The 21085-nt window shown below is 56.0% G+C and overlaps 1 protein-coding gene across 1 annotated transcript in view; it reads right to left on the bottom strand.

Moving 5' to 3' along the window:
• Nucleotides 1-277: 277 nt before the first annotated feature.
• LOC106577246 (transmembrane protein 150A) overlaps nucleotides 278-21085 on the bottom strand; it is a 49585-nt gene continuing 28777 nt past the window's right edge. The window contains exons 7-8 of the mRNA XM_014155172.3: nucleotides 12970-13147; nucleotides 278-4105 (exon numbers count right to left, since the gene is read on the bottom strand). Coding sequence (XP_014010647.1) covers nucleotides 3861-4105; nucleotides 12970-13147 — 423 coding nt within the window. The 3' untranslated portion in view covers nucleotides 278-3860. The remainder of the gene's footprint in view (nucleotides 4106-12969; nucleotides 13148-21085) is intronic.

The raw sequence follows: 21085 nt of genomic DNA, 5'->3' as shown, positions 1-21085 counted from the left end.
CGAGCAAGGCAGACGTGGATGTTGATTATGGCACCCGCACCTCTCTGATTCATAGGGGTTAGGTTAAATGCCAAAGACACATTTCAGTTGAAGGCATTCAGTTTTACAACTGACTAGGTTTACTCCTTTCCCTAGCAATTAATTGTTCGTAGAAAGGGGAAGAGAGGGTGAGTAAAATAAACTAAAGATGTTAATAAGATGTTACTTTATTGATCCCCAGAGGGGGAAATGTGTAAGAGATGGGGGGGGACAAGAACACTGAATGATGAAATGCAGGTTAAGTTCTTTTACATTTTTATTGTAGAACAATTTCAGGCAAATATACATCTTCCTTCTCTCATAACAAAAACTGTACCTGGAACATCTTTCTTTGGTTTTGTCAAAATAAAAAGGCACATGCGTGTTCTCTACATTTCAGTAGAGTATGGCACTATTTTGATTTGGATATCTGTAGGTAGGTAAGACCTTAATGAACATACCAATGAGGACAACAGCTAGATAGAATGTTCTCTACTCTGTGTGAGTACACGTGTGCCAACTTAGAGCCTTAGAGACCTTTGGATGTACAAATAAAACGCAACCAAACTTTAGCGATTATCCATCAACCGTACTGATGTCTGAATGAAGCACTTATAACACCACTGCTATTTCTACAGTATAGTGTTGACCTTCTTTGATAAAGCATAGAACCAGCTCCATATGTAAATATATGGTTCTGTATAGAACATAGAACCAATGGAACCATGGCGTGACCAATCAGGTCAGATATGGGCAGAACCAATGGCATTACGATATTGAAATGTAAAATCAACCCACTGGTCAAAACAAGTTCCCTAAAACAGAATATACTTTAAAAAGTGAAGTTTTGTTTAGAATCACTGATTGCAGCCAGCTGGTGATGTAACAGATTCCTGAGAGGTAAACGTTTGAAGGTAGATCAGTAAACAGAGAAACAGAACATTGACAAGGGTCATATTCATTAAGACATGTAACGGAAAATGTTTTATAATGTTCCAAAATTGACTGTGAAAATTAGAATTTTTCATTGGACAGGTAGTCCAGTTAGTCCCTCCCTGTTTCAGCCCGTTTATTTCCGTTTGGTGACGAATGACCATGATGCTCAGCGTAGACATTAACCCTGGCCCAATCCTAACCATTAAGGTGGAAATATGCAAAACTGACCCTGGATAAGTATCTAGGTGAAAACTTAATCCTACTTCTTGAAGCTCTCTCATATGATTTGATAACCTTTGGCAGAGTAAGTCAATAGTGGGTAAGTGAGATTTATTAAGACAGTTTCAAGAAAATAGCATTTAAAGGCCACTTGAAAACCGAGATTCAATTGATCAGAATTCTATTCATTTTCTGGCACTAATATCCCTCCATACAGATAGATGAACTTAATGTTGGGGATTGGTTGGCACAGCATTCAGTCAGAATACACAGGCCTTATACGCATCCAACAGTTGATAAGGCCACTTTGAACCAGTTGATAGCAATAGAAGAGCATGGTGGTCTCGTGTGGCTCAGTTGGTAGAGCAAGGTACTTGCAACGCCAGGGTTGTTGGTTCGATTCCCACGGGGTACCAGTACGAATGAAAATGTATGCACACACTACTGTAAGTCGCTCTGGATAAGAGCGTCTTCTAAATAACGTAAATGTAAAAGAGCTCTGTGCAGTAATCTGTGTCTACACTAAAAGGGGCTAATGGACCACTTTTTCCCTCCACAAACACCAGTCTACTAATGTTTACTATTAGATTAACTTCATCAGTAGTAAGTGACAAACTCTCTCAGAATCACTTTCAAGCTGTTGTGATGAATGTAAAACTATAGGCTCTACATATCGTTCTGCAATCCACCGCCGCTAGGGTGGGAAGTAGCCTGCGCTTAGAGCATTGGGCCAGTAACCAAAAGGTCGCTAGTTCAAATCCCGAGCCAACATGGTGAAAAATCTTTTGATCTGCCCTTGAGCAAGGCACTTAACCCTAATTGACCCAGGGTCGCCGTTGATAATGGCTGAACCTGACTGTGACCCCACTCTCCACGGGTGTCTCAGCCGGAGTAGGTATATGCAAAAAAATTAATAAAAAAATCTAATTCACACATGCGTATTAACACATGCTTGTACATGTATGAAATAGGACAATTATAAGCACCACCAATTTATTATTCATTATCATAGCTAATGTGGCAGCATTGAAACAGTGGAGACAGATTTGCATAATAAGATCTGTTAGCACAAGCTCTGAAAGGCAGGAGGATAGTTTGGCACAGTGTAGTTCCAGGCAGGAGAATGGATACGGATAGTTTGTCTCTCTACATTCTATGGAAGAACAGCAGCAAGTAGAAGCTCCATCCCGTTCCCTTTTGGCCCTATGCCAGGATAAGCTAAAGGAACAGAAAGCTAAAGCCAAAAAGATAACCCGGGTGTAGGACTGTTCAACAATACATTGTACCCTTGCAAAACAACTGACAAGTTGACTGAGACGGTAACACGCCGTCAGGGACGGTAACACGCCGTCAGGGACAGTAACACGCAGTCAGGGACGGTAACACGCCGTCAGGGACGGTAACACGCCGTCAGGGACGGTAACACGCCGTCAGGGACGGTAACACGCCGTCAGGGACGGTAACACGCCGTCTGAAGCAGAAACAGATTGACACCCAGGCTGACAAATAGAAAAAGGGGAGCTCTGAAATAGAGAAGGCCTGTCCACTCATTGTTTCTTAGATTATAAATAGATTCTCTATTTTTCAGACTTTTTCAGATTTTGTGTGATTTAACTCGGATCAGCCCAGGTACAGCTCTGGCTTGTATTAGCTGGTTTACAGTTGGATTCTTCCATTCCTCTTCTCCCCTTCCAACATCCATAAGTTTAGGTTTATAAAATACAAATGTTTTGGATATTACATATAAAATATTATTGGAGGTTTGGCTTTCCATATACTCAAGTTTATCTAGGAGGAAAAAAAACGTATTACAATGTCCAGCTTTATAAGGCATGTTTACATAGCTTCAGTAGAAAAAAATAAGGTAATTCTGGCAGCCAGATATTCCCAGGTTTAAACCCGGGTTTCAATGACCAAGATGCTGTTAAATCAGAGAAGCATCCATGTCATGAACACATTCGTTTTAGCTAGTCTTCGCAACATGTGAGGAGAGTCAACTTAACCATTTTAAATATTCAGAATATTCCATTTGGCATATTGGGAGCTGTGTGAGACCCGGGTGTCATGGTATTGTTATTGTGCGATTTAAAGAACAAATGACGGCAGGTTTTTGCCTTGTTTGGACTCTAGCACCGGGGAAACAGTCATGTCTGCTCGCTAAATGGTCTCTGAAAATAAAGAGATTTCATGTGCAAATCTAACATTACACAGGCCTAGCTCTCCCGCACAGGCAGTCTCTCTCTTTTCTCTAATGCATTCCTCTATTTTTCTATCAGCCTCTCTTTCTCATGATACAGTCTCTCGCTCACTCTCTGGCCGTCTTGTGGCCTGCCCTCCTCTCTTAACCTGCGTCCAGACAGTGACGTCAGACAGCAGCAGGGAACACTTCCTGTAAAGCACCACTCCTCCTTTGGCTGGAAAAAGGGGGGATGAAAGAAAAGGAAAAGAGGATTTGGTTCCTTTAGTGACGTGCAAATACAAGAATTGTCTTTGGAGGCTGGGACGGGAACAGTACGAACCCCCATCTCCCCCATAGTGTCTACTCCACTCCCCCAGGCTTATGTGGCATTGGCATAGTCCACTTCACACCCTGCAATGGTGGTGTTTTGGCAATGGATACTCAAGTCCCTCCACCTCCCCCAGATTGATAATGGTATAAGCCAGCCCTCTGGCTTCTCTCCCAGGGACTACAGCATTGACATGGTCTCAGGGGGGTGTGGAATGGGACCTCCTAGGGACTCCACTTTGTGGCCTCTCCTGTTGGGCCCCAGGGCTCCCCCTCTGGCTAGCACCCTCACAGTATCTCCTGTGACGCCGGTGAACTCGAAGGCGAAGGTTCCGTAGAAGAGCATGATGATGATGCAGAATACCCACTCAAAGATGGCCGACGCGTGCTGCAGGACGAAGCTCTCCTGGATAAAGAACACGCCAGCTAGAGGCAAGAAGGTCAAGGAGCAGCTCTAACAGAGTGACAGGCAGACAGATTGACAGACAGACTAACCCACCTAGAGGCAGGGAGGTCAAGGCGCACAACTAACAGACGGACAGACTGACATGGGAAGAGGATGCCCTATGCACTAATGGAGAGCTGTAGGGAGTGGATGTATCCTATATTGGACTACAGCAGCAAAATTCCTATCCACCTTCAACTCCCTATTTCATACCCTCTCTCCCCCGCCATCCCCCACTCTCCAGCTCCCTCCACCCCCCCACTCTCCAGCCCCCCCCCACTCTCTAGCTCCCTCCACGCCCCCACTCTCTAGCTCCCTCCACGCCCCCACTCCCTCCACCCACCCCACTCTCCAGCTGCTCCACCCCCCCACAGCTCCGCCACTCTCCAGCTCCTCCACCCCCCCACCGCTCCTCCACTCTCCAGCTCCTCCACCGCTCCTCCACAGCTCCTACACCACTCTCCAGCTCCTCCACTCTCCAGCTCCTCCACCACCCCCCCACTCCACAGCTCCTCCACCACTCCACAGCTCCTCCACCACTCCACAGCTCCTCCACCCCCTCAACACTCTCCAGCTCCTCCACCCCCCCACCACTCTCCAGCTCCTCCACCCCCCCACCACTCTCCAGCTCCTCCACTCTCCAGCTCCTCCACCCCCCCACTCTCCAGCTCCTCCACTCTCCAGCTCCTCCACCCCCCCACTCTCCAGCTCCTCCACCCCCTCAACACTCCACAGCTCCTCCACCCCCCCACCACTCCACAGCTCCTCCACCCCCCCACAGCTCCTCCACTCTCCTCCACCCCCCCACCACTCCACAGCTCCTCCACTCTCCAGCTGCTCCACCCCCCCACCGCTCCTCCACTCTCCAGCTCCTCCACCACTCCACCGCTCCTCCACAGCTCCTCCACCACTCTCCAGCTCCTCCACCACTCTCCAGCTCCTCCACCACCCCCACTCCACAGCTCCTCCACCACTCCACAGCTCCTCCACCACTCCACAGCTCCTCCACCCCCTCAACACTCCACAGCTCCTCCACTCTCCAGCTCCTCCACCCCCCCACCACGCTCCAGCTCCTCCCCTCTCCAGCTCCTCCACCCCCCCACTCTCCAGCTCCTCCACTCTCCAGCTCCTCCACCCCCCCCACTCTCCAGCTCCTCCACTCTCCAGCTCTCCCCCCCCCCACTCTCCAGCTCCTCCACTCTCCAGCTCCTCCACTCTCCAGCTCCCCCCCCCCACTCTCCAGCTCCTCCACCCCCTCAACACTCCACAGCTCCTCCACTCTCCAGCTCCTCCACCCCCCCACCACTCCACAGCTCCTCCACCACCCCCTCACCACTCTCCAGCTCCTCCACCACCCCCTCACCACTCCACAGCTCCTCCACCCCCCCACCACTCCACAGCTCCTCCACCCCCCCACAGCTCCTCCACCCCCCCACCACTCCACAGCTCCTCCACTCTCCAGCTCCTCCACTCTCCAGCTCCTCCACTCTCCAGCTCCTCCACCACCGCTCCTCCACCACCGCTCCTCCACTCTCCAGCTCCTCCACTCTCCAGCTCCTCCACCACCCCCCCACTCTCCAGCTCCTCCACCACCCCCTCACCACTCCACAGCTCCTCCACCCCCTCACCACAGCACAGCTCCTCCACCCCCCCACCACAGCACAGCTCCTCCACCCCCCCACCACAGCTCCTCCACCCCCCCCACCACTCCTCCACTCTCCAGCTACTCCACCACCCCCCACTCTCCAGCTCCTCCACCCCCCCACCACTCCACAGCTCCTCCACTCTCCAGCTCCTCCACCCCCCACCACTCCACAGCTCCTCCACTCTCCAGCTCCTCCACCACCCCCCCCACTCTCCAGCTCCTCCACCACTCCACAGCTCCTCCACTCTCCAGCTCCTCCACCCCCCTCCCACTCTCCAGCTCCTCCACCCCCCTCCCACTCTCCAGCTCCTCCACCCCCCTCCCACTCCACAGCTCCTCCACCACCCACCACTCCACAGCTCCTCCACCACTCCACAGCTCCTCCAGCCCCTCAACACTCCACAGCTCCTCCACCCCCCCACAGCTCCTCCACCCCCCCACCACTCCACAGCTCCTCCACTCTCCAGCTCCTCCACTCTCCAGCTCCTCCACCACCCCCCCACTCTCCAGCTCCTCCACCACCCCCTCACCACTCCACAGCTCCTCCACCCCCTCACCACAGCACAGCTCCTCCACCCCCCCACCACAGCACAGCTCCTCCACCCCCCCACCGCAGCTCCTCCACCCCCCCACCACTCCTCCACTCTCCAGCTACTCCACCACCTCCCACTCTCCAGCTCCTCCACCCCCCCACCACTCCACAGCTCCTCCACTCTCCAGCTCCTCCACCCCCCACCACTCCACAGCTCCTCCACTCTCCAGCTCCTCCACCCCCCACCACTCCACAGCTCCTCCACTCTCCAGCTCCTCCACCACCCCCCCCACTCTCCAGCTCCTCCACCACTCCACAGCTCCTCCACTCTCCAGCTCCTCCACCCCCCTCCCACTCTCCAGCTCCTCCACCCCCCTCCCACTCCACAGCTCCTCCACCACTCCACAGCTCCTCCACTCTCACAGCTCCTCCACCACTCCACAGCTCCTCCACTCTCCAGCTCCTCCACCCCCCCACCACTCCACAGCTCCTCCACCCCCCCACCACTGCACAGCTCCTCCACTCTCCAGCTCCTCCACCCTCCAGCTCCTCCACCACCTCCCCACCACCCTCCAGCTCCTCCACCACCTCCCCACCACTCCACAGCTCCTCCACTCTCCAGCTCCTCCACCACCCCCCCACTCTCCAGCTCCTCCACCCCCTCACCACTCCACAGCTCCTCCACTCTCCAGCGCCTCCACCCCCCACCACTCCACAGCTCCTCCACTCTCCAGCTCCTCCACAGCTCCTCCACTCTCCAGCTCCTCCACCACCCCCCCACTCTCCAGCTCCTCCACCCCCTCACCACTCCACAGCTCCTCCACTCTCCAGCGCCTCCACCCCCCACCACTCCTCCACTCTCCAGCTCCTCCACCACTCCACAGCTCCTCAACTCTCCAGCTCCTCCACCCCCCCACCACTCCACAGCTCCAGCTCCTCCACCCCCCCACCACTCCACAGCTCCTCCACTCTCCAGCTCCTCCACCCCCCCACCATTCCACAGCTCCTCCACTCTCCAGCTCCTCCACCCCCCCACAGCTCCTCCACTCTCCAGCTCCTCCACCCCCCCACCACTCCACAGCTCCTCCACTCCACAGCTCCTCCACCCCCCACCACTCTCCAGCTCCTCAACCCCCCCACCACCACTCCACAGCTCCTCCACCCCCCCACCACCTCCACCACTCCACAGCTCCTCCACTCTCCAGCTCCTCCACCCCCCCACCACTCCACAGCTCCTCCACTCCACAGCTCCAGCTCCTCCACCCCCCCACCACTCCACAGCTCCTCCACTCTCCAGCTCCTCCACCCCCCCACCATTCCACAGCTCCTCCACTCTCCAGCTCCTCCACCCCCCCACAGCTCCTCCACTCTCCAGCTCCTCCACCCCCCCACCACTCCACAGCTCCTCCACTCCACAGCTCCTCCACCCCCCACCACTCTCCAGCTCCTCAACCCCCCCACCACCACTCCACAGCTCCTCCACCCCCCCACCACCACTCCACAGCTCCTCCACCCCCCCACCACCACTCCACAGCTCCTCCACCCCCCCACCACTCCACAGCTCCTCCACCACCCCCCCCTCCACAGCTCCTCCACCCCCTCACCACTCCTCCACTCTCCAGCTCCTCCACCCCCCCACCACTCTCCAGCTCCTCCACCACCACTCCACAGCTCCTCCACCCCCCCACCACCACTCCACAGCTCCTCCACCCCCCCACCACCACTCCACAGCTCCTCCACCACCCCCCCACTCCACAGCTCCTCCACCCCCTCACCACTCCTCCACTCTCCAGCTCCTCCACCCCCTCACCACTCCTCCACTCTCCAGCTCCTCCACTCTCATGCTCCTCCACCACCACTCCACAGCTCCTCCACCCCCCCACCACCACTTCCACAGCTCCTCCACCACCTCCCACACCACTCCACAGCTCCTCCACCACCCCCCCACTCTCCAGCTCCTCCACCCCCTCACCACTCCACAGTTCCTCCACTCTCCAGCTCCTCCACCCCCTCACCACTCCTCCACTCTCCAGCTCCTCCACCCCCCCCACCACTCCACAGCTCCTCCACCCCCCCACCACTCCACAGCTCCTCCACCCCCCCACCACCACTCCACAGCTCCTCCACCCCCCCACCACCACTCCACAGCTCCTCCACCCCCCCACCACCACTCCACAGCTCCTCCACCCCCCCACCACCACTCCACAGCTCCTCCACCCCCCCACCCCCACTCCACAGCTCCTCCACCCCCGCACCACTCTCCAGCTCCTCAACCCCCCCACCACCACTCCACAGCTCCTCCACCCCCCCACCACCACTCCACAGCTCCTCCACCCCCCCACCACCACTCCACAGCTCCTCCACCCCCCCACCACTCCACAGCTCCTCCACCCCCCCACCACTCCACCACCCCCCCACAGCTCCTCCACCCCCACACCACTCCACAGCTCCTCCACCACCCCCCACTCCCCAGCTCCTCCACCCCCTCACCACTCCACAGTTCCTCCACTCTCCAGCTCCTCCACCCCCTCACCACAGTTCCTCCACTCTCCAGCTCCTCCACCCCCTCACCACAGTTCCTCCACTCTCCAGCTCCTCCACCCCCTCACCACAGTTCCTCCACTCTCCAGCTCCTCCACCCCCTCACCACTCCTCCACTCTCCAGCTCCTCCACCCCCCCACCACTCTCCAGCTCCTCCACCCCCCCCCCACTCTCCAGCTCCTCCACCCCCTCACCACTCCTCCACCCCCTCACCACTCCTCCACTCTCCAGCTCCTCCACCCCCTCACCACTCCTCCACCCCCTCACCACTCCTCCACTCTCCAGCTCCTCCACCCCCCCACCACTCTCCAGCTCCTCCACCCCCCCCACCACTCCACAGCTCCTCCACCCCCCCCACACCACTCCACAGCTCCTCCACCACCCCCACACCACTCCACAGCTCCTCCACCACCCCCACACCACAGCTCCTCCACCACCCCCACACCACAGCTCCTCCACCACCCCCCCACTCCACAGCTCCTCCACCACCCCCCACACCACTCCACAGCTCCTCCACCACCCCCACACACACAGCTCCTCCACCACCCCCACACCACAGCTCCTCCACCACCCCCACACCACAGCTCCTCCACCCCCCCACCACCACTCCACAGCTCCTCCATCCCCCCACCACCACTCCACAGCTCCTCCACTCTCCAGCTCCTCCACCCCCCCACCACTCCACAGCTCCTCCACTCCACAGCTCCTCCACCCCCCACCACTCTCCAGCTCCTCAACCCCCCCACCACCACTCCACAGCTCCTCCACCCCCCCCACCACCACTCCACAGCTCCTCCACCCCCCCACCACTCCACAGCTCCTCCACCACCCCCCCACTCCACAGCTCCTCCACCCCCTCACCACTCCTCCACTCTCCAGCTCCTCCACCCCCTCACCACTCCTCCACCCCCCCACCACTCCCCAGCTCCTCCACCCCCCCACAGCTCCTCCACCCCCCCACAGCTCCTCCACCCCCTCACCACTCCACAGTTCCTCCACTCTCCAGCTCCTCCACCCCCTCACCACTCCACAGTTCCTCCACTCTCCAGCTCCTCCACCCCCTCACCACTCTCCAGCTCCTCCACCCCCTCACCACTCCACAGTTCCTCCACTCTCCAGCTCCTCCACCCCCTCACCACTCCACAGTTCCTCCACTCTCCAGCTCCTCCACCCCCTCACCACTCCTCCACTCTCCAGCTCCTCACCACTCCTCCACTCTCCAGCTCCTCCACCCCCCCCCACTCTCCAGCTCCTCCTCCTCCACCCCCCCACCACTCTCCAGCTCCTCCACCCCCCCCCACTCCCCAGCTCCTCCACCCCCCCCCACTCCCCAGCTCCTCCACCCCCCCCCCCACTCTCCAGCTCCTCCACCCCCCCCACTCTCCAGCTCCTCCACCCCCCCCACTCTCCAGCTCCTCGACCCCCCCCCCCCACTCTCCAGCTCCTCCACCCCATCACCACTCCACAGTTCCTCCACTCTCCAGCTCCTCCACCCCTCACCACTCTCCAGCTCCTCCACCCCCCCACCACTCCACCCCCCCCACCACTCCCCAGCTCCTCCACCCCCCCACAGCTCCTCCACCCCCCCACAGCTCCTCCACCCCCTCACCACTCCACAGTTCCTCCACTCTCCAGCTCCTCCACCCCCTCACCACTCCACAGTTCCTCCACTCTCCAGCTCCTCCACCCCCTCACCACTCCACAGTTCCTCCACTCTCCAGCTCCTCCACCCCCTCACCACTCCACAGTTCCTCCACTCTCCAGCTCCTCCTCCACCCCCTCACCACTCCTCCACTCTCCAGCTCCTCCTCCACCCCCTCACCACTCCTCCACTCTCCAGCTCCTCCTCCACCCCCCCCACTCCTCCACTCTCCAGCTCCTCCTCCACCCCCCCCCCACTCCCCAGCTCCTCCACCCCCCCCCACTCCCCAGCTCCTCCACCCCCCCCCACTCCCCAGCTCCTCCACCCCCCCCCCCACTCTCCAGCTCCTCCACCCCCCCCCCCCCACTCTCCAGCTCCTCCACCCCCCCCCCCCACTCTCCAGCTCCTCCACCCCCCCCACTCTCCAGCTCCTCCACCCCCCCCCACTCTCCAGCTCCTCCACCCCCCCACTCTCCAGCTCCTCCACCCCATCACCACTCCACAGTTCCTCCACTCTCCAGCTCCTCCACCCCCCCCACTCTCCAGCTCCTCCACCCCATCACCACTCCACAGTTCCTCCACTCTCCAGCTCCTCCACCCCCTCACCACTCTCCAGCTCCTCCACCCCCCCACTCTCCAGCTCCTCCACCCCCCCACTCTCCAGCACCTCCACCCCCCCACTCTCCAGCACCTCCACCCCTCCCCACTCTCCAGCACCTCCACCCCCCCCACTCTCCAGCTCCTCCACCCCCTCACCACTCTCCAGCTCCTCCACCCCCTCACCACTCTCCAGCTCCTCCACCCCCTCACCACTCTCCAGCTCCTCCACCCCCTCACCACTCTCCAGCTCCTCCACCCCCCCCCCCCACGCTCCAGCTCCTCCACCCCCCCCCCCACGCTCCAGCTCCTCCACCCCCCTCACCACTCTCCAGCTCCTCCACCCCCCCCCCCACTCTCCAGCTCCTCCACCCCCTCACCACTCTCCAGCTCCTCCACCCCCTCACCACTCTCCAGCTCCTCCACCCCCTCACCACTCTCCAGCTCCTCCACCCCTCACCACTCTCCAGCTCCTCCACCCCTCACCACTCCACAGCTCCTCCACCCCTCACCACTCCACAGCTCCTCCACCCCTCACCACTCACACAGCTCCTCCACCCCTCACCACTCCACAGCTCCTCCACTCTCCAGCTCCTTCACCCTCACCACTCCACAGCTCCTCCACTCCAGCTCCTCCACCCCCCCACTCTCCAGCTCCTCCACCCCCCCACTCTCCAGCTCCTCCACCCCCCCCACTCTCCAGCTCCTCCACCCCATCACCACTCCACAGTTCCTCCACTCTCCAGCTCCTCCACCCCCTCACCACTCTCCAGCTCCTCCACCCCCCCTCACCACTCTCCAGCTCCTCCACCCCCCCCCCCACGCTCCAGCTCCTCCACCCCCTCACCACTCTCCAGCTCCTCCACCCCCTCACCACTCTCCAGCTCCTCCACCCCTCACCACTCTCCAGCTCCTCCACCCCTCACCACTCCACAGCTCCTCCACCCCTCACCACTCCACAGCTCCTCCACCCCTCACCACTCCACAGCTCCTCCACCCCTCACCACTCCACAGCTCCTCCACTCTCCAGCTCCTTCACCACTCCACAGCTCCTCCACTCCAGCTCCTCCACCCCCCCACTCTCCAGCTCCTCCACCCCCCCACTCTCCAGCTCCTCCACCCCCCCACTCTCCAGCTCCTCCACCCCCCCCCACTCTCCAGCTCCTCCACCCCATCACCACTCCACAGTTCCTCCACTCTCCAGCTCCTCCACCCCCCCCCCACTCTCCAGCTCCTCCACCCCCCACCACTCTCCAGCTCCTCCACCCCCCCCACTCTCCAGCTCCTCCACCCCATCACCACTCCACAGTTCCTCCACTCTCCAGCTCCTCCACCCCCCCCCCACTCTCCAGCTCCTCCACCCCATCACCACTCCACAGTTCCTCCACTCTCCAGCTCCTTCACCCCCCCACCGTTCCTCCACTCTCCAGCTCCTTCACCCCCCCACCACTCCTCAGCTCCTCCACCCTCCCCACTCCACAGCTCCTCCACCCTCCCCACAGCTCCTCCACCCTCCCCACAGCTCCTCCACCCTCCACAGCTCCTCCACCCTCCACAGCTCCTCCACCCTCCACAGCTCCTCCACCCTCCACAGCTCCTCCACCCTCCACAGCTCCTCCACCCTCCCCCCACAGCTCCTCCACCCTCCCCACTCCACAGCTCCTCCACCCCGTCATCCTTCGCTTCTCTCCCACATTCCAACACCCCCCTCCATCTTCCCTCTGTCCTCTCTGGTTATAACATCTTCTCCTATTTCTGTAGCGTGAGGCAGCTTGATGTACCAGTACACCCCCCCCCACCCCACCGGACAGGACGCTAGTCTATCGCAGGGCCTTGGTTGTGAAGATAACAGATCTTATTGAGTATGTCTTTTGTGGTAAAGGATACTAAGCACCAGGGTGATGAAGGCCAGTAGTGTCATGCCCAGTCGTAGGTGAGCCACGCTGTATTCTCCCTGAGTCTTGGCCAGCCTGTAGGTTAGAGCCGACTGAAGACACACAAACAGCATACTGGTGGGAAACGCTACCCCTGCCCCCACATAGTGGAGGATCTTAGCATTGTCCACCTGGGAGGGAGCAAGAGGGAAGGTAGAGAGAGATGCATTTATTAGCATAGGCTCGAAAACATTGTCGCAATGGGCATTGAACAAGGCACATACTGAATACACTGAAGACGTCACATTGAAACACATGATGTCATATGATGCTAGACAAAAGCCCCCTCTGTTCCAGCCTCTTATGTTGCTGTGGCTCAATTTGGCCAGAAGGGGGCAGCAGTCAGTCATTGAAACAGTACTGAGTCAGGTAACTCAGTGACCCTGCTGTGTTGTCAATGGAGCCACCTGTTACTTTTATTCTTTCTTTAGAGACAGAAATAGATATGGTGGAGACAGGGATAGAGGGCGAGCGAGAGCGGGGGGAGAGAGGGGGGAGCGAGAGAGGGGGAGCGAGAGAGGGGGAGCGAGAGAGCGGGAGCGAGAGAGCGGGAGCGAGAGAGCGAGAGAGGGGGAGCGAGAGAGCGAGAGAGGGGGAGCGAGAGAGGGAGCGAGAGAGCGAGAGAGGGGAGCGAGAGAGGGGGAGCGAGAGAGGGGGAGCGAGAGAGGGGGAGCGAGAGAGGGGGAGCGAGAGAGGGGGAGCGAGAGAGAGGGGGAGCGAGAGAGCGGGGAGCGAGAGAGCGAGAGACGGGGAGCGAGAGAGCGAGAGGGGGAGCGAGAGAGCGAGGGAGCGAGAGAGCGAGGGAGCGAGAGAGAGCGAGGCGAGCGAGAGGGGGAGCGAGACGCGAGCGCGAGAGGGGAGCGAGAGCGCGAGAGAGGGAGCGAGAGGGCGCGAGAGGGGGAGCGAGAGAGCGCGAGAGGGGGAGCGAGAGCGCGAGCGCGAGAGGGGGAGCGAGAGCGCGAGCGCGAGAGGGGGAGCGAGAGCGCGAGAGGGGGAGCGAGAGAGCGCGAGAGGGGGAGCGAGAGAGCGCGAGAGGGAGCGCGAGAGGGGGAGCGAGAGAGCGCGAGAGGGGGAGCGAGAGAGCGCGAGAGAGAGCGCGAGAGGGGGAGCGAGAGAGCGCGAGAGGGGGAGCGAGAGAGCGCGAGAGAGCGCGAGCGAGGAGCGCGAGCGAGAGAGCGCGAGCGAGAGGGCGAGCGAGAGAGCGCGAGAGAGCGCGAGAGGGGGAGCGAGAGGGGCGCGAGAGGGGGAGCGAGAGGGCGCGAGAGGGGGAGCGAGAGGGCGCGAGAGGGGGAGCGAGAGGGCGCGAGAGGGGGAGCGAGAGAGCGCGAGAGGGGGGAGCGAGAGAGCGCGAGAGAGCGCGAGAGGGGGAGCGAGAGAGGGCGCGAGAGGGGGGAGCGAGAGAGAGCGCGAGAGGGGGAGCGAGAGGGCGCGAGAGGGGGAGCGAGAGGGCGCGAGAGGGGGGAGCGAGAGAGGCGCGAGAGGGGGAGCGCGAGAGAGCGCGAGAGGGGGAGCGAGAGAGCGCGAGAGGGGGAGCGAGAGAGCGCGAGAGGGGGAGCGAGAGGGGGAGCGAGAGAGCGCGAGAGGGGGAGCGAGAGAGCGCGAGAGGGGGGAGCGAGAGAGCGCGAGAGGGGGAGCGAGAGAGCGCGAGAGGGGGAGCGAGAGAGCGCGAGAGGGGGGAGCGAGAGGGCGCGAGAGGGGGAGCGAGAGAGCGCGAGAGGGGGAGCGAGAGAGCGCGAGAGGGGGAGCGAGAGGGCGCGAGAGGGGGAGCGAGAGAGCGCGAGAGGGGGGAGCGAGAGAGCGCGAGGAGAGCGCGAGAGGGGGAGCGAGAGAGCGCGAGAGAGCGCGAGAGGGGGAGCGAGAGAGCGCGAGAGAGCGCGAGAGGGGGAGCGAGAGAGCGCGAGAGAGCGAGAGGGGGGAGCGAGAGAGCGCGAGAGAGCGCGAGAGGGGGAGCGAGAGAGCGCGAGAGGGGGAGCGAGAGAGGGGGAGCGAGGGAGCGCGAGAGGGGGAGCGAGAGAGCGCGAGAGGGGGGAGCGAGAGAGGGGGAGCGAGAGAGAGGGGGGGGGAGCGCGAGAGAGGGGGGGAGCGCGAGAGAGGGGGGAGCGCGAGAGAGGGGGGAGCGCGAGAGAGGGGGGAGCGCGAGAGGGGGGGAGCGCGAGAGGGGGGGGAGCGCGAGAGGAGAGAGGGGGAGCGCGAGAGAGAGAGGGGGAGCGCGAGAGAGAGAGGGGGAGCGCGAGAGAGAGAGGGGGAGCGCGAGAGAGAGAGGGGGAGCGCGAGAGAGAGAGGGGGAGCGCGAGAGAGAGAGGGGGAGCGCGAGAGAGAGGGAGCGCGAGAGAGAGAGGGGGAGCGCGAGAGAGAGGGAGCGCGAGAGGGGGAGCGCGAGAGAAAGGTGAGAAAGAGGCCAGCGGTACAGTACAGTATAACGCCTCCTTGTCCCTCCTGAATTTGATCACGCTGCCAGGCTGAAACACACAATACACAAAGGAGCATGTGACCACACACACACACACACACACACAGGCTTCTGGCACCAGACAGGCCGATGGAACCTGATAACAGAACAGCACACACTCAAAGCAGCTTTAAACAATGCAGGGTACTGACCAGACCAAGGGGACCGACAGAATAAATGTATGTGTATGTCAAGTCACCTTTAGCAATTGGTAGTTCTCCAAGAACTACTACAATTCATATGAAAATGACAATAGTTAGGCTAGCTATTATTAACTAAGACAAGGGACAAATTAATCAGACCAAAGGCTTCGGCTACAGTAACAGCTTTCCTTTGCCGTCACTAACTCAGTATGAAATGACAGTAGGTTTTCTAGGCTCTTCCTTAGAGACCAAATTAATTACATTTCCCTCTATGGCTCTTCCTATAAAATCAAAGACAAAACAGCCAGAGATGACAGCTACCGTATATAATTACTGTTGACATAACACATGTTACAGATAAAGACAGCTTGCAGTGCAGTAACACCTCTCCCTCCTCTCATCCCTCTCCTCTCCTCGTTAGCAGAGTGTCCATTAGGTAAATCCTATTGCTTCTGGTCGAACACTTTCCTATTTAGCTGTCACACACTAGAGCGCACACAGACACCAGCAGAGTTGAGGAAAGGAAAGTACAGCCTTTCTGCAAGTCTTTCCAATGTAAACCCCTTCAGCTAGCCATATGTTCTAATGCTGCCCGCCCAGCAAAAGTCTGCAGTTGACTTTGGCAGGCGGTAAATGCTAGGATGTCATCAATCTACCTGTTGGAGGCAGGGTGAAGAGGCTGTGTAACACACTGACATTTAAGTCATTTAGCAGACACTCTTATCCAGAGTGACTTACAGGAGCAATTAAGTGCCTTGCTCAAGGGCACCGACAGATTTTTTCACCTAGCTGGTTCAGGGATTCGAACCAGCGACCTTTCATTTACTGGCCCAACGCTCTTAACCGCTAGGCTACCTGCCCTTAACCGCTAGGCTACCTGCCCTTAACCGCTAGGCTACCTGCCCGCCACACACACGCCCACACGAGGACATAAAGTACAAAAGTAACTCTTGAAAGTGTTTACTGGTAATATCCTGTATTTATTCTGTTGCTAAATGTTGCTTCATGTGAGAGGGACAAGCAGGTCAGAGGTCATGTAAGGGATGGAATAGAGTACCAGGACGATGCAGAGCGTAGAAAAAAAAAAGAGGGGATTTTAATAGTGAGAACAAATAATAGGCTTAGAAAGAAGGTAGGAAGGATCATTCAGAACAGGGAGAATTGGAATGGTGAAATAGGTGTAAAGAGAGATGTCTGTAGCCCAGAGAACCTTCAGTTGTCTCTAGGAGAGAAGCAGACTGACTACCAGTCATGCCTTTCACACCTCCCTCCGCCCGCCTGCCTCATCCCCTCATCTCTCCTTTCCTGTGGTCTCTCTCGCGGCCAGCGCCCACAGAGGGAACACCCAAAGAAGTGTACTATTCACATCCACCCCTGGTGTGTGTGTGTGTGTCTCTGGGGCCCATCTATTTCAGGTCCTCTCCTGTCTAAAAGGGTCTGAGTCAAGGGTCTGAGCCCTGCATAACACAGCATAGTGCTTTTAGTGATTGTGTTGTTTCTGATGCTCTCTGAGGCTTTCATTTTAGTACTGTTTGTGCTACTGTTCCAGCTGCAAACACTGCCTATTGTATTTTCACTGCTTCAAATTGGTCTACTAATGTGTGTTAAATATGCTATGTATTTATGTAGCTATACATACATACATTTTATATACATACATACACACATTTTACATACATACATACATACATACATATTTATACATACATATTTATACACATACATACATTGCACACCAATTTTTTTTTATGAATTAAGTTTTATAGAAATAAATGTCATCCAACACTACTGCGGTGGGGACTGGCTCTGATTGGTGATTGAATACAGAAAGTTCCAGAGACTGGCTCTGATTGGGTACAGATGGGGTCTGTGACACGTGTGCACACAGTCTGCTCCTGGCTGTAACAAACACACATGCGTGCCGTGATGACTCACTTAAACCCCCCCCCCCCCGTTAAATTTCCCCCCAGTTTTTCACAACGCTCTGCTGGCAGACAGGCCCCAGAGGATAGGAGGGTTAGAGGGAGAAAGGGAAGGGAGGGAAGTGAGTCACTGATGCTACTCCCTGCTCTTACCACAGATCAAACAATGAGACAGATATTTCACTGGATGTATAAATATGAAGCATCCGCTTGGCTTTTTCACTCACTTCCAAATATGGTAGTGAGAGGAAGCCCACTGTCAGGCAGTGAGAGAAGATGGAACTAGATGGATTTTGGCCTACATTCTGCAAATATTCTCATCGATGAAACATTTGATCTCAATAGAGTTTTCTGTTCCCTAAACTAGAATCTGTTATAAACAGAGTAGACTAAGTTTTGTAGACTTTTGCCATTGCCAAAGTTTTCAAAAATTGCGTTGTTTAGAAGGAGTGCAAAGTCAAAGTGAGTTATTGCACACGGCCATGTCACAGAGTAGGCGTTCCCTAACGGAAATATACAGATGTACGCTAGAACAGGCCAATAGGATCTTGCTAGCTCATGCTTGGCTCTGCCCACCTCCTTGCTTGGCTCTGTCCACTATGACATCTGTTCCCATAGGAAACGACAGGCTGTGGTGTTTCTTGCTTTAGTGATAAAAATCTTTGCTCTTACTTTTGCTTTGACACACACACACACACACAGAGGCTAAAGGCGTCCGCATGCTTCCCATCTGAAACAGTTATATTATCGTTTCGGTCTTCTGCAAAGGTTTTTTCGGCAGTTTGCACACACAAAAAATCTTCCTTAAGCAAGCCAAACTTCAGTCTCCGAAGTCTATGCCCTTTTTGGGGGGATTGGTCAACAGTAGGGATTCTTCAATGTAGTGTGTGTGTTGTCATTCAACAAGAGACAAGTCGTTTTCATGCACATTGTTTTATTTAGAAAAACTGCACCAAACATCTTAGATTTAAAATTGCGTGACTAAGATCTCCTCTACAAAAATGTAAAAATGAATGACAACTCAAGAAATCTCTTAGATTAATTCGGACTATTTTGAGTTAAGTGTAAACTGGCTACGGCATCTCAAAATGGACAAACAGTACTATTGCCGCTATCTTCTTGTTTTTCAAGCAAAGATCTTCTAAGGGAGTATGCGAGCACACTCGTTTGGTTTGCCTAGCCGTAGGTGCCAGCCGAACTGAAGCATGCTGACGCCTTTAACTCATCTCTGTCATAGCCCACACTTACCCACAGTTGGCACGGTGTATGAGCCACCGGACAGGCTTACTCTGTAACCAAGGGACTGGACTGTGTTAAACTGTTATACTGGCCTCTAAGAGGTGTGGTTCAGATGAGGCTGGTGGGAGAAGCTATAGGAGGACAGCCTAATGTAATGACTGGAATGGAAGAAACAGAACGGAGTCAAACATGTTGTTTCCATACGTTAGATGTGTTTCATACCGGCCCAACTACTACAATGAGCCTGTCCTCCTATAGCTCGTCACACCAGCCTCCTCTGGGGCGGTTAGAGGTGCGAGCGTGAGTAAGAGGCCCTATCAAAAGCTTCAGAAGAGTAGAAGGGTGATGTTAGGGGCCCTAATACTGAAGAGTTTCACATCCATCCTACTGGTTCATGCACCTTGCCCCTCTTCTTGCAACATTTTATCAATAAACAGTTATCTGACAAGATTCTTTATGCATGGCATCATCAGTTATTTTGTCTGTCCAATGATGACTGAAAATGCATTCTGGTTTCTGCAGCTGCTAAGAAAACCATTAAACTAAAACACCATCAGAAGAATCCATTCCCTGAAAAAAGAAAATATGTTAGCCAGAAGGTAGCCTCACTGTTAAGAGCGTTGGGCCAGTAACGTAAGGTAATTTGTTCAACTCCCAAGCAGACTAGGCAAAAAATCTTCCCTTGAGCATGGGTTATCCTGCCCCGGGGCTCTAAGTGGTCAGGCTTAGAATCCTCAGTGCTTTCCTAAGATATTAGTCACTAAACATGGAGTTTCACATCCATCTTCACACAACCATGTCTTAACAACCTCCCCCTGTCAGGAAGCTCTCACATTAACACCCTGCGTCATATCAAGACATGGCATGATAACTAATTGTTAGTTAGGAATTTTAAGGTTTTTCTTTGATAAGATGAATGCTTCAGTTTGACATTTGGGATGCTTCTCATTAATTATCTTTCCTCCCGGCCCCCGAGTGGCACAGAGGTCTAAGGCACTGCATCTCAGTGCAAGAGGCGTCACTACAGTCCCTGGTTCGAATCCAGGCTGTATCACATCCGGGCGTGATTGGGAGTCCCATAGGGCGGCGCACAATTGACCCAGCATTGTCTGGGTTTGGCCGTCATAGTAAATAAGAATTTGTTCTTAACAGACTTGCCTAGTTAAATAAAAAAGTTAAATAAAAAATGTATTCCTCCTGTTGTTCCTTTGTAAGTGCTTTTATTTAATTATTTTATTGTGTGAAACATTGTTACTTGTACTGAAAAGCACTATACAAATAAGGTTATTATTAATTATCTAAAAAAATTCAGCACCATCTGTAATATCCCTCAGTGTATTTAGTGGGTGTTCATTTCAAGGAAGGACAGAAAGCTCAGAGACGTACAGTAAATACCCATGGAAGTAACACAACGTCGTCCATTTTTGCTGAGTCACCAGAGTTGGTAGAGGGAAGACCTCTGCAAAAAACATTAAATGAATTACAGAATTCTTCGAGTTACCATAGATTCATTCGGAATATTTTGAGGATGTGTATACTGGCTACGGTGACTCAAGTGGGACAAACAGTACTATTGCCGCTTTTTTCTCGTTTTTCAAGCGAAGGTCTTTTAAGGGAGTATGCGAGTAACAGACGTTCACGTCTCCTAGTCGAGTTCTGCAAGGAGCAACCCGAACCTAGTATGCAGACGCCTTAAGGAGAATCAGGGGTGTAGGGAAGGTGTCAGCTTTACACCTCTCCAGTTCTGTTATGAAGAGTCCATGTCTGGCATTTAGGGTAGAAACACCCTACACACACACACACCACTTCCTTCCACAAACACACTGCCCAGAACGCCCAGAGAGTAAGCAGTAGAGCTGCAATTTTTTTTAATTTTTTTTATCCTGGATTCCTGAAGTCAGGAGGGGAAAAAGCAAGTAGGTAATCCTCGGTCTACGAATCACCGTTCTCTGAAACACCTGGGAATTTTATGAATGTTTGCAGAATTTTACAAGCCTAGTATAGAGTAGGGATAGACAGAGCGATATTAGGATAAATGGAGAGGGAAAGAGGGAGGAAGTCATTCAGACATAACTGATTGCAGGCAAAGGCCTAATGTACTGAATGTTAAGGAACCCCCCCCCCCCTTCCTCCACTAGTCTCTATGGCAACCCTCCTATAGTACCCCAAATTGATGCCAAGTCGCTCGCACGGTGCCAAAGTCCCAAATATTTAAACTTGCAGAAACTATGTCCTGAAAAACTAAACAACCACAGGGCAGGAATTAAGGTGGGATGCCTCACTAACTACCCTAATAATATATATATATATATATAT

The sequence above is a fragment of the Salmo salar genome, chromosome 18 (assembly GCF_965601325.2).
Source record: "Salmo salar chromosome 18, fSalSal1, whole genome shotgun sequence".
NCBI lineage: Eukaryota > Metazoa > Chordata > Actinopteri > Salmoniformes > Salmonidae > Salmo > Salmo salar.
The sequence above is the reverse complement of the archived record's forward strand: the minus strand, read 5'-3'. Positions and strand labels throughout refer to the sequence as shown.